The following is a 12648-nucleotide window of genomic DNA, read 5'->3' as shown; positions in this document are numbered from 1 at the left end:
ATTGCCAAAACACTTTCCTCACATTGTATAAACATTTCTAAGTCTGACACGGACATATTTTTAAAATGCGCGATTTTTCTAATGTCATCATGACGTCCTTGATCTTGAGCCGTAGACGTACGTTTTCTCATTTCAGAGTGCACGTCAAACCTTACCCCCAATGGCGGCGACGACGGGGTGGCCCTTCCAACGGCTTCCGCGCACACAGGTCCCTCCACGTAGAATGAATGGCAGAGGCACACGCCGGTGGCGAGCGGCAGAAAATTTGGCCATCTCAGTGGCTTCGACTTCCTCGGGTTGGGCGGGACGACCGATCGACGCCTCGATCGGCGACACCGTCACGCTGCTCGCCGGCATCACTGACCGCCTCTCCCCGCTCAGCAACCAACTGCGCGGGCATGGCGGCCGTCGCCCTGCTGCGCTCGTCCACCAGCAAGCAAACAGGTCGCCATGACATGCCATCCAGCAACGCCGCGCTCGTCGCCGCCGTGCTGTCCACTCCAGCCCACCAGCTTGGAGTACCTCTCGTAAATAAAACAAGAAAAAAGGACGTCCCGCATGCTTAATGGAATTCGTTCGTGATTAGTGAATGTTTTCATTAATCTTTTTGGATTTTTAGGACGATCGCGTACCTGGCCGGGACACTCCATCGATCGCGCCAACGAAATATCCGTGCACGCGCCCGCCCGCCCGCCCGCGAGATATTTCCCCGCGACGCCGGAAAAAGCCCAGACACTTAGATTGGCGGCCGCTTTTGCCCTCACTCCCCTCCCATAATACCTGCAGAAATAGCATCACATACGTGTGTGCGGCTCATTCATTCATCCTCTCCCTGCTCCCATCCGTTGCCCTGCTACTATTTCTATCCCACTCCCGGCCGAATCCCAGATCCATTCCTTCATCGGTTCCTTCATCGGTCAAGGCGGCCATCGGCATTGCCCAGGTAACAACTAGTTCCGTGTTTCCATTGCTACGATATGCAGCTCCGTGGTGTTTGATCGTTCTTTCTTTCACAGGGTAACCAGATTACAGACTTGATGTCGGCGGGCTGGACGGATGAGAGGCACGGGACTTATATAAGGTCCTTGGAAGCTTCTTTCGTCCGTGATCAACTCTACAAACACTTGCTTCCATCGAGCAATGAGGTGGAGCCAGGGCCTTCTAGCCCTTCTCCTCTAAAAAATGATCAACTCCACAACCACGCGCACGCTGCCAAAAACAAAGATTCGGGTACCAATGGGTTCAAGGTTCTCCAAGGTGGAGTGTGGAGGAAAGTCGAGTTTAAGAGGAGGACCAATGCTTGTGCTCAAGTCCGGCCCGAACAGCGCCTGCCTGAAAGCCCCTGGATTCAGCATTTCATACCGGCCGGTGGCTGCAGCAGCAGTGCAGGCGGTGATAGGGCAGAAACTTCAGTAAGTGATCGGGAATCGGGTATCCGTACTATCCCTGGGAGCACCCCGTTGTGCCATGGAAGGGAATTGGGAGCTTGCAAGGGAGAAGACCTTCTCGATGAACAAGCAGGTAACTAGCTCAGTTACCTCATCTAGCGTTTGGTTCATCATCATACACTCTGACACACATATGTTTTTGTAGCATTAGCTGATTTTATGGAAGAAGCGTCAACGTAGAAAAATGTCACTTGTGCTTAAGCAACAAGATATTGTATGGTTCTTTTCTATTTGATTTTACCCATGTTATCCCTAAGCTGATAACAGATGGTTATGGACGCTGTCGAGTTCTGGTAGTAACCATATATGTTCTCAAGCAGCATCGTGTGGTGAACTAAATTTCGGATGCCATGTTTCTCTCTGCTGAGATCTATGATCGGAACTTTGCTGACGACGAGGCACAAGTTGACGCAGAATCAAGGAAATTAAGCACGTACCGCGCCCGAATGATTAAGCGAATTTACAGGATTAGTTAACATAGTTTGTTGCAAGCGTTGAGAAAAGCAACACACCCAAAGAGCCTGTTTGCTACCTCAAGACCTGTTGGAATTTGGGAGCGATGATGCTCTGAAGTAAAGCATGGAAGAGTATTTCTCGGAACATGTGCAACCAGTGAGCACTGGAGGAGTCAAGTGTTCACGATTTAACAAATTAGACTCTGGTTATGTATCTCTCTTTTGCACGATTGTATTCCACTCTAGTGCCCCATAATGAGGATCAATAGGTCACTCACTACTTATTAGCATAGCAGTCGATAGTAAATTAGTAATATTTCTTCTTTTTTTGGGTGTCAACCTTTATGTTTGCTCACTCTCACGGAGGTGCTGCTCATAGAGATAACTACATGACACCCCGCTCATTGCCGCCTGAATTGGCTGCGATATATATATTTTCATGAGCTTGGATTGTATGAACATGAATATTTGAAATGGTAATATAATAAATATGTTTGATCATATCCTATTTGCACTCAGTTAGCGTTAGGGAGTTTGAGAAAAAAGCCCGCAGAAGTTTATGAGAGAAGATAACGAGCATGAAGGACACATGCATTGATGCATGCATGCAATTAATTTCTAAAGCTTATTGGGTAATGAGGTGGCATAGTTAGATATGCTCTACAATAGTTACCGGTGGCTAGCTGTTTAGATGTACTCCCTCCGTTTCTAAATATAAGACCTTTTAAAGATTCCACTATTGACTACATACGGAGCAAAATGAGTGAATCTACACTTTAAAATATGTTTATATACATTCATATGTTGTTTATAGTGGAATCTTATTAAGGTCTTATATTTAGGAACGGAGGGATAGAAGATATGTGCTCATAGGGATTGCGAAAAAAAGTGGTTTGGTTTGTTTTCTTTTCCCCTTTTCATCTTTTGCCCCATGTACAATTTCCTGCTTATCCTTTGAAACAAAACAGTTTAGCCATATGTAAGTTGCTTGTTAAATTTGGGTAGGTCGTTTTTCTGACAATTGATTCTTTTGTCAAGATTCGTGTTGTCTTTTCTTCCCCTTGTGTTGTTTTCATGACTTCTTCGACCGAATTTTGATTTGGCCTCGTTCCAGGGTTAGTCTATTTTCTTATTGGGGGTGAAGCCCGTTACCAGTTGCCTATTTTTCCCTTCTATTTTTATGTGTTTTAGTTTTCTTATTTTGTCGATTTTTTTTCTTGATGGATATTTCTGGGATGTTGAGTGAGTGTAAACATATACGCACAAGTAATATACAATGAGTGTGTAAATTGTACTACATTGCGAAAATTGTAATATTATATCCTTATTCTTTATACATATTACCAAAAGTGTAATTCTAGTTATCAATGCCACTAATTTTTTTTCTTCCTTCAAAAACTGAATTTTTTTATTTCATTTTCTTTCTTCTTTAAGGGTTATACCAATATCACTAATTCATTTCTTCTTATAATTTTTTAGACCAAAATTCCTGTATTATATGATTATTCTTACATATTATAAATAATCATAATTTATTTGTATGTTGTGTGAAAAAATCATCATTATTATAAAATATTCACTTAAAATAACTTCTTATTTATTTTGTGTATATACTGGAGCACAAAAATTGCGCTATCATATGATTATTCTTTGCATATTAAAAAAGTACAATCACTGTGCAAAGTTGCGCAAGGAGTGTTATTTCAAAAAATTTCCCCTTCTTAACCTATGCGACTAATCCATTCTTCCTTACGAAACTTCATTATTACTGTTATTGCAGTTTTTGTTTCATTTTCTTTCTTCTTAATGAGTGATACCAATGCTACTAAGTCATTCTTCCTTAGAAACTTTATTTTTATCTTTTGTATGTTGTCTTGCAGGGTATAGCTTAAGTTTCTGTTATGTTTCGTACTAAGCCCATGTATCTGGTGGTCTTCTGTTTTGTGGTTGTAATGGGTCGAGTACTTAAGTTTATATGTTAATGTGTTTTGTTTCTTTATTCAGAAAGGGTAGTAGGTTAGTGGTTGTCTTAGATTCTTTCTTCTCTTGAAAGCCTTCTGTCTGTGAGTAGGGCGTTTAGGTGCCCAGGCTCATCTGCATTCGGTTAGAAAAAATTTGTAAAAAATTCAAAACAAATTCGAAAAATTCCAAATAAATTTTGTGTGATAGAAAATTTGATGCGTGAGGCCTGCTCCAAATTTTAAGTCATTTGTACATATGAGCAGCTCTCAGCAAAAAAGACAAATCGGGCCAAAATGTTCATCCGTTTGAAAAATCTGAAAAAATCGAAAAAGAGTAAAAGAAAAAACCGTGCATGAAAAAATGAATAAAAAAATGAAAGAAAATACTTCCAGAAAATCACTGCAAAATCTGAATCGGTGGAAGAAAATTACTTGGCTCGATGCATATAGGAACTAGCGTGCGGAGGGAGGTGTGTTTCACCGGTTTGCAAAACATACTAAATCCGGCGCTTAAGGCGCCATATAGGATTCCCCTTTTAAACACATGATTTAGTCCGTCTTGGGCCAGCTCTGTCCGACTTTAAAAACTTTCACCTAGGTTTTTTGTATGTGTTTTTTATTGGCTTTCATGTGGTTTTGCTTTTGTTTTATTTATCGATCCTTTTTATGTTGATTTTTTTTCGTTTTTGAATACATATGGACATTTTTAAAATACAAGTTGAATATTTTAAATATATAGGTTGAACATTTTTCCAATACATGTTGACCATTTTTTCAACATACACATTTAACACTTTGTAAAATGTGCACTAAACTTCAATACATGGTGAATGTTTTCTTAACACACACTGAACATTTTTAATATCTGACATAACATTTCGTTTTAATTTTCAAATATTTGTTAAGTGTTGTAGAGTTTTATAAAATATGACGAACATTTATTTTAGAATGGAAAAATATTTTTTAAGGAAATTAGGCAATAATTTTTTACGTTTGCATAAACATTTTTTTAAATTGTTTATTTTTGAAATGTTTGAACTTCTTTTTATATCTCATGGATAGTTTTTTGAATATGAAATATTTTACGTATACACATTTTTTATTGTATAAAAATTTCTTAAAACTGTCACGAAAATATTTTGAAAAGGCATCACAATCATTTTGTGGATGGTACAAATCATTTTAAATATAACTATGCAAACATCTTTCTCTATTGTATAAACATTTTTTAAATGCCAATAACATATTTTTGAAATGTCTGATTCTTTATTAAAAATATCACGAAGATTTTATGAATGGTATGAAACATTATTTTAAACATTACATGAACAACTTTTAAATTATGTAAACATCGTGTAAATATATATATATATATATATATATTTAAAAAAATATAAACAAAGGTAACAAGAGAAAGGAAGAAAAAGAACGAATCAAATGTATGTAAAGAACTAAGAAATTAACACCTGAGGAATTTCCTATTGAGGCTACCCACTAACAGCTCCCTTAGATTCGATAGTTTTTCCTAGGGTTTCCAAGGTCCAACGATTCCTTCGGCGACCGCCACTGAAGTACACATAAATCCTACTTGACGTCGGGATCTTCTCCTGTTGGGTTTCGTAGTAATTTCAAAATTTTTCCTACGCACACGCAAGATCATGTGATGCATAGCAACGAGGGGGAGAGTGTTGTCTACGTACCCAATGCAGACCGACTGCGGAAGCGATGACACGACGTAGAGGAAGTAGTCGTACGTCTTCACGATCCAACCGATCAAGTACCAAAACTACGACACCTCCGAGTTCGAGCACACGTTCAGCTCGATGACGATCCCCGGACTCCGATCCAGCAAAGTGTCGGGGAAGAGTTCCGTCAGCACGACGGCGTGGTGACGATCTTGATGTACTACGGCAGCAGGGCTTCGCCTAAACTCCGCTACAGTATTATCGAGGTATATGGTGGCAGGGGGCACCGCACACGGCTAAGGAATAGATCACGTGGATCAACTTGTGTGTCTAGAGGTGCCCCCTGCCTCCGTATATAAAGGAGTAGAGGGGGGAGGCTGGCCGGCCAAGGAGGAGGGCGCAGGAGAGTCCTACTCCCTCTAGGAGTAGGATTCCCCCCCCCCCAATCCTAGTCGGAATAGGATTCGCGGAGGGGGAAAAGAGGAGGAGGGGGCCGGCCACCTCTCCTAGTCCTAATAGGACTAGGAGAAGGGGGAGGCGCACAGCCCATCTAGGGCAGCCTCTTCTCTTTTCCACCAAGGCCCACTATGGCCCATATAGCTCCCGGGGGGTTCCGGTAACCCTCCCGGTATTCCGGTAAAATCCCGATTTCACCCGGAACACATCCGATATCCAAACATAGGCTTCCAATATATCAATCTTTACGTCTCGACCATTTCGAGACTCCTCGTCATGTCCATGATCATATCCGGGACTCCGAACAATCTTCGGTACATCAAAATGCATAAACTCATAATATAACTGTCATCGTAACCTTAAGCGTGCGGACCCTACGGGTTCGAGAACAATGTAGACATGACCGAGACACGTCTCCGGTCAATAACCAATAGCGGGACCTGGATGCCCATATTGGCTCCTACATATTCTACGAAGATCTTTATCGGTCAGACCGCATAACAACATACGTTGTTCCCTTTGTCATCGGTATGTTACTTGCCCGAGATTCGATCATCGGTATCCAATACCTAGTTCAATCTCGTTACCAGCAAGTCTCTTTACTCGTTCCGTAATACATCATCTCACAACTAACATATTAGTTGTAATGCTTGCAAGGCTTATGTGATGTGTATTACCGAGAGGGCCCAGAGATACCTCTCCGACAATCGGAGTGACAAATCCTAATCTCGATATACGCCAACCCAACATCTACCATCGGAGACACCTGTAATGCTCCTTTATAATCACCCAGTTACGTTGTGACGTTTGGTAGCACCCAAAGTGTTCCTCCGGCAAACGGGAGTTGCATAATCTCATAGTCCATAGGAACGTGTATAAGTCATGAAGAAAGCAATAGCAACATACTAAACGATCGTGTGCTAAGCTAATGGAATGGGTCATGTCAATCAGATCATTCAACTAATGATGTGACCTCGTTAATCAAATAACAACTCATTGTTCATGGTTAGGAAACATAACCATCTTTGATTAACGAGCTAGTCAAGTAGAGGCATACTAGTGACACTTTGTTTGTCTATGTATTCACACATGTATTATGTTTCCGGTTAATACAATTCTAGCATGAATAATAAACATTTATCATGATATAAGGAAATAAATAATAACTTTATTATTGCCTCTAGGGCATATTTCCTTCAGTCTCCACTTGCACTAGAGTCAATAATCTAGATTACACTGTAATGATTCTAACACCCTTGGAGCCTTTGGTGCTGATCATGTTTTTCTCGTGGAAGAGGCTTAGTCAACGGGTCTGCAACATTCAGATCCGTATGTATCTTGCAAATTTCTATGTCTCCCACCTGGACTAGATCTCGGATGGAGTTGAAGCGTCTCTTGATGTGTTTGGTCCTTTTGTGAAATCTGGATTCCTTTGCCAAGGCAATTGCACCAGTATTGTCACAAAAGATTTTCATTGGACCCGATGCATTAGGTATGACACCTAGATCGGATATGAACTCCTTCATCCAGACTCCTTCGTTCGCTGCTTCCGAAGCAGCTATGTACTCCGTTTCACATGTAGATCCCGCTACGACGCTTTGTTTAGAACTGCACCAACTGACAGCTCCACCGTTTAATGTAAACACGTATCCGGTTTGCTATTTAGAATCGTCCGGATTAGTGTCAAAGCTTGCATCAACGTAACCTTTTACGGTGAGCTCTTTGTCACCTCCATATACGAGAAACATATCCTTAGTCCTTTTCAGGTATTTCAGGATGTTCTTGACCGTGTCTAGTGATCCATTCCTGGATACTTTGGTATCTCCCTGCTAGACTTATAGGCAAGGCACACATCAGGTTCTGGTACACAGCACTGCATACATGATAGATCCTATGGCTGAATGCATAGGGAACATCTTTCATTTTCTCTCTACTTCTGCAGTGGTCGGGCATTGAGTCTTACTCAATTTCACACCTTGTAACACAGGCAAGAACCTTTCTTTGCTTGATCCATTTTGAACTTCTTCAAATTGTCAAGGTATGTGCTTTGTGAAAGTCCAATTAAGCGTCTTGATCTATCTCTATAGATCTTAATGCCTAATATGTAAGCAGCTTCACCGAGGTCTTTCATTGAAAACTTTTATTCAAGTATCCCTTTATGCTATCCAGAAATTCTATATCATTTCCAATTAGTAATATGTCATCCACATATAATATCAGAAATTCTACAGAGCTCCACTCACTTTCTTGTAAATACAGGCTTCTCCGAAAGTCTGTATAAAACCAAATGCTTTGATCACACTATCAAAACGTTTATTCCAACTCCGAGAGGCTTGCACCAGTCCATAAATGGATCGCTGGAGCTTGCACACTTTGTTAGCTCCCTTTGGATCGACAAAACCTTCCGGTTGCATCATATACAACTCTTCTTCCAGAAATCCATTCAGAAATGCAGTTTTGACATCCATCTGCCAAATTTCATAATCATAAAATGCGGCAATCGCTAACATGATTCGGACGGACTTAAGCATCGCTACGGGTGAGAAGGTCTCATCATAGTCAATCCCTTGAACTTGTCGAAAACCTTTCGCGACAAGTCGAGCTTTGTAGACAGTAACATTACCATCAGCGTCAGTCTTCTTCTTGAAGATCCATTTATTCTCAATTGCTTGCCGATCATCGGGCAAATCAACCAAAGTCCATACTTTGTTCTCATACATGGATCCCATCTCAGATTTCATGGCTTCAAGCCACTTTGCGGAATCTGGGCTCACCATCGCTTCTTCATAGTTCGTAGGTTCATCATGATCTCGTAGCATGACTTCCAGAACTGGATTACCGTACCACTCTGGTGCGGATCTTACTCTGGTTGATCTACGAGGTTCGTAGTATCTTGTTCTGAAGTTTCATGATCATTATCATTAACTTCCTCACTAATTGGTATAGGTGTTGCAGAAATAGTTTTCTGTGATGTACTACTTTCCAATAAGGGAGTAGGTATAGTTACCTCATCAAGTTCTACTTTCCTTCCACTCACTTCTTTCGAGAGAAACTCCTTCTCAAGAAAGTTTCTGAATTTAGCAACAAAAGTCTTGCCTTCGGATCTATGATAGAAGGTGTATCCAATAGTTTCCTTGGGATATCCTATGAAGACACATTTCTCCGATTTGGGTTCGAGCTTATCAGGTTGAAGCTTTTTAACATAAGCATCGCAGCCCCAAACTTTTAGAAACGACAACTTTGGTTTCTTGCCAAACCACAGTTCATAAGGCGTCGTCTCAACGCATTTTGATGGTGCCCTATTTAACGTGAATGTGGCTGTCTCCAGAGCATAACCCCAAAATGATAGCAGTAAATTAGTAAGAGACATCATAGATCGCACCATATCAAGTAAAGTATTATTACGACGTTCGGACACACCATTACGCTGTGGTGTTCTGGGTGGCGTGAGTTGCGAACTATTCCACAATTTTTCAAATGTACACCAAACTCGTAACTCAAATATTCTCCTCCACGATCAGATCGTAGAAACTTTATTTTCTTGTTACGATGATTTTCAACTTCACTCTGAAATTCTTTGAACTTTTCAAATGTTTCAGACTTATGTTTCATTAAGTAGATATACCCATATCTCCTTAATCATCTGTGAAGGTGAGAAAATAACGATATCCGCCACGAGCTCAATATTCATTCGGACCACATACATCTGTATGTATGATTTCCAACAAATCTGTTGCTCTCTCCATAGTACGGGGAACGGTGTTTTGGTGTCATCTTGCCCATATGAGGCACGTTCGCAAGTACCAGTGATTCATAATCAAGTGGTTCCAAAAGTCCATCAGTATGGAGTTTCTTCATGCGATTTATACCGATATGACCTAAACGCAGTGCCACAAATAAGTTGCACTTATCATTATCAACTCTGCATCTTTTGGCTTCAACATTATGAATATGTGTATGTCACTACTATCGAGATTCATAATAAGAATAGACCACTCTTCAAAGGTGCATGACCATAAAATTATTACTCATATAAATAGAACAACCATTATTCTCTGATTTAAATGAATAACCGTCTCGCATTCAAACAAGATCCAGATATAATGTTCATGCTCAACGCTGGCACCAAATAACAATTATTTAGGTCTAATATAATCCCGAAGGTAGATGTAACGGTAGCGTGCCGACCGCGATCACATCGACTTTGGAACCATTTCCCACGCGCATCGTCACCTCGTCCTTAGCCAATCTTCGCTTAATCGTAGCCCCTGTTTCGAGTTGCAAATATTAGCAACAGAACCAGTATCAAATACCCAGGTGCTACTGCGAGCATTAGTAAGGTACACATCAATAACATGTATATCACATATACCTTTGTTCACTTTGCCATCCTTCTTATCCGCCAAATACTTGGGGCAAGTTCCGCTTCCAGTGAACCAGTTCTGCTTGCAGTAGAAGCACTCAGTTTCAGGCTTAGGTCCAAGACTTTGGGTTTCTTCTCTTGAGCGCAACTGGTTTGCTGTTCTTCTTGAAGTTCCCCTTCTTCTTTCCTTTGCCCTTTTTCTTGAAACTAGTGGTCTTGTTGACCATCAACACTTGATGCTCTTTCTTGATTTCTACCTCCGCAGCTTTCAGCATCGCGAAGAGCTCGGGAATAGTCTTGTTCATCCCTTGCATATTATAGTTCATCACGAAGCTCTTGTAACTTGGTGGCAGTGATTGGAGAATTCTGTCAATGACGCAATCATCTGGAAGATTAACTCCCAATTGAATCAAGTGATTATTATACCCAGACATTTTGAGTATATGCTCACTGACAGAACTGTTCTCCTCCATCTTGCAGCTATAGAACTTATTGGAGACTTCATATCTCTCAATCCGGGCATTTGCTTGAAATGTCAACTTCAACTCCTGGAACATCTCATATGCTCCATGACATTCAAAACGTCGTTGAAGTCCCGATTCTAAGCCGTAAAGCATGGCACACTGAACTATCGAGTAGTCATCAGCTTTGCTCTGCCAGACGTTCATAACATCTGGCGTTGCTCCAGCAGCAGGCCTGGCACCCAGCGGTGCTTCCAGGACGTAATTCTTCTGTGCAGCAATGAGGATAATCCTCAAGTTACGGACCCAGTCCGTGTAATTGCTACCATCATCTTTCAACTTTGCTTTCTCAAGGAACGCATTAAAATTCAACGGAACAACAGCACGAGCCATCTATCTACAATCAACATAAACAAGCAAGATACTATCAGGTACTAAGTTCATGATAAATTTAAGTTCAATTAATCATATTACTTAAGAACTCCCACTTAGATAGACATCCCTCTAATCCTCTAAGTATCACGTGATCCAAATCAACTAAACCATGTCCGATCATCACGTGAGATGGAGTAGTTTCATCGGTGAACATCATTATGTTGATCATATCTACTATATGATTCACGCTCGACCTTTCGGTCTCCGTGTTCCGAGCCATATCTGTATATGCTTGGCTCGTCAAGTATAACCTGAGTATTCTGCGTGCGCAACTGTTTTGCACCCGTTGTATTTGAACGTAGAGCCTATCACACCCGACCATCACGTGGTGTCTCAGCACGAAGAACTTTCGCAACGGTGCATACTCAGGGAGAACACTTCTTGATAATTTAGTGAGAGATCATCTTATAATGCTACCGTCAATCAAAGCAAGATAAGATGCATAAAAGATAAACATCACATGCAATCAATATAAGTGATATGATATAGCCATCATCATCTTGTGCTGTGATCTCCATCTCGAAGCACCGTCATGATCACCATCGTCACCGGCGCGACACCTTGATCTCCATCGTAGCATCGTTGTCGTCTCGTCAATCTTATGCTTCCATGACTATCACTACCGTTTAGTAATAAAGTAAAGCATTACATCGCGATTGCATTGCATACAATAAAGCGACAACCATATGGCTCCTGCCAGTTGCCGATAACTCGGTTACAAAACATGATCATCTCATACAATAAAATTCAGCATCATGCCTTGACCATATCACATCACAACATGCCCTGCAAAAACAAGTTAGACGTCCTCTACTTTGTTGTTGCATGTTTTACGTGGCTGCTACGGGCTTAAGTAAGAACCAATCTCACCTACGCATCAAAACCACAATGATAGTTTGTCAAATAGACTCCGTTTTAACCTTCGCAAGGACCGGGCGTAGCCATACTTGGTTCAACTAAAGTTGGAGAGACAGTCGCCCGCAAGCCATCTCTGTGCAAAGCACGTCGAGGGAACCGGTCTCGCGTAAGCGTACGCGTAAGGTTGGTCCGGGTCGTCTCGTCCAACAATACCACCGAACCAAAGTATGACATGCTGGTAGGCAGTATGACTTGTATCGTCCACAACTCACTTGTGTTCTACTCGTGCATATAACATCAACATAAATAACCTAGGCTCGGATACCACTGTTGGGTTTCGTAGTAATTTCAAAAAAATTTCCTACGCACACGCAAGATCATGTGATGCATAGCAACGAGGGGGAGAGTGTTGTCTACGTACCCAACGCAGACCGACTGCGGAAGCAATGACACGACGTACAGGAAGTAGTCGTACGTCTTCACGATCCAACCGATCAAGTACCAAAACTACGGCACCTCCGAGTTC

The 12648-nt window shown here is 41.3% G+C and overlaps 1 protein-coding gene across 1 annotated transcript; it reads left to right on the top strand.

The window, feature by feature from the left end:
• Window positions 1–398: 398 nt before the first annotated feature.
• Window positions 399–1924, top strand: LOC125507575 (cold-regulated protein 27-like). Its single transcript, XM_048672118.1, has 6 exons — window positions 399–527; window positions 620–672; window positions 889–943; window positions 1017–1102; window positions 1184–1514; window positions 1808–1924. Exons 1-6 carry the CDS (start codon window positions 399–401, stop codon window positions 1922–1924), a joined length of 771 nt encoding a protein of 256 aa, XP_048528075.1.
• The last annotated feature ends 10724 nt before the right edge of the window (window positions 1925–12648 follow it).

This window comes from Triticum urartu, chromosome 5 (genome assembly GCF_003073215.2).
Source record: "Triticum urartu cultivar G1812 chromosome 5, Tu2.1, whole genome shotgun sequence".
Lineage (NCBI taxonomy): Eukaryota > Viridiplantae > Streptophyta > Magnoliopsida > Poales > Poaceae > Triticum > Triticum urartu.
This window is presented reverse-complemented; position numbering and strand designations above follow the sequence as displayed.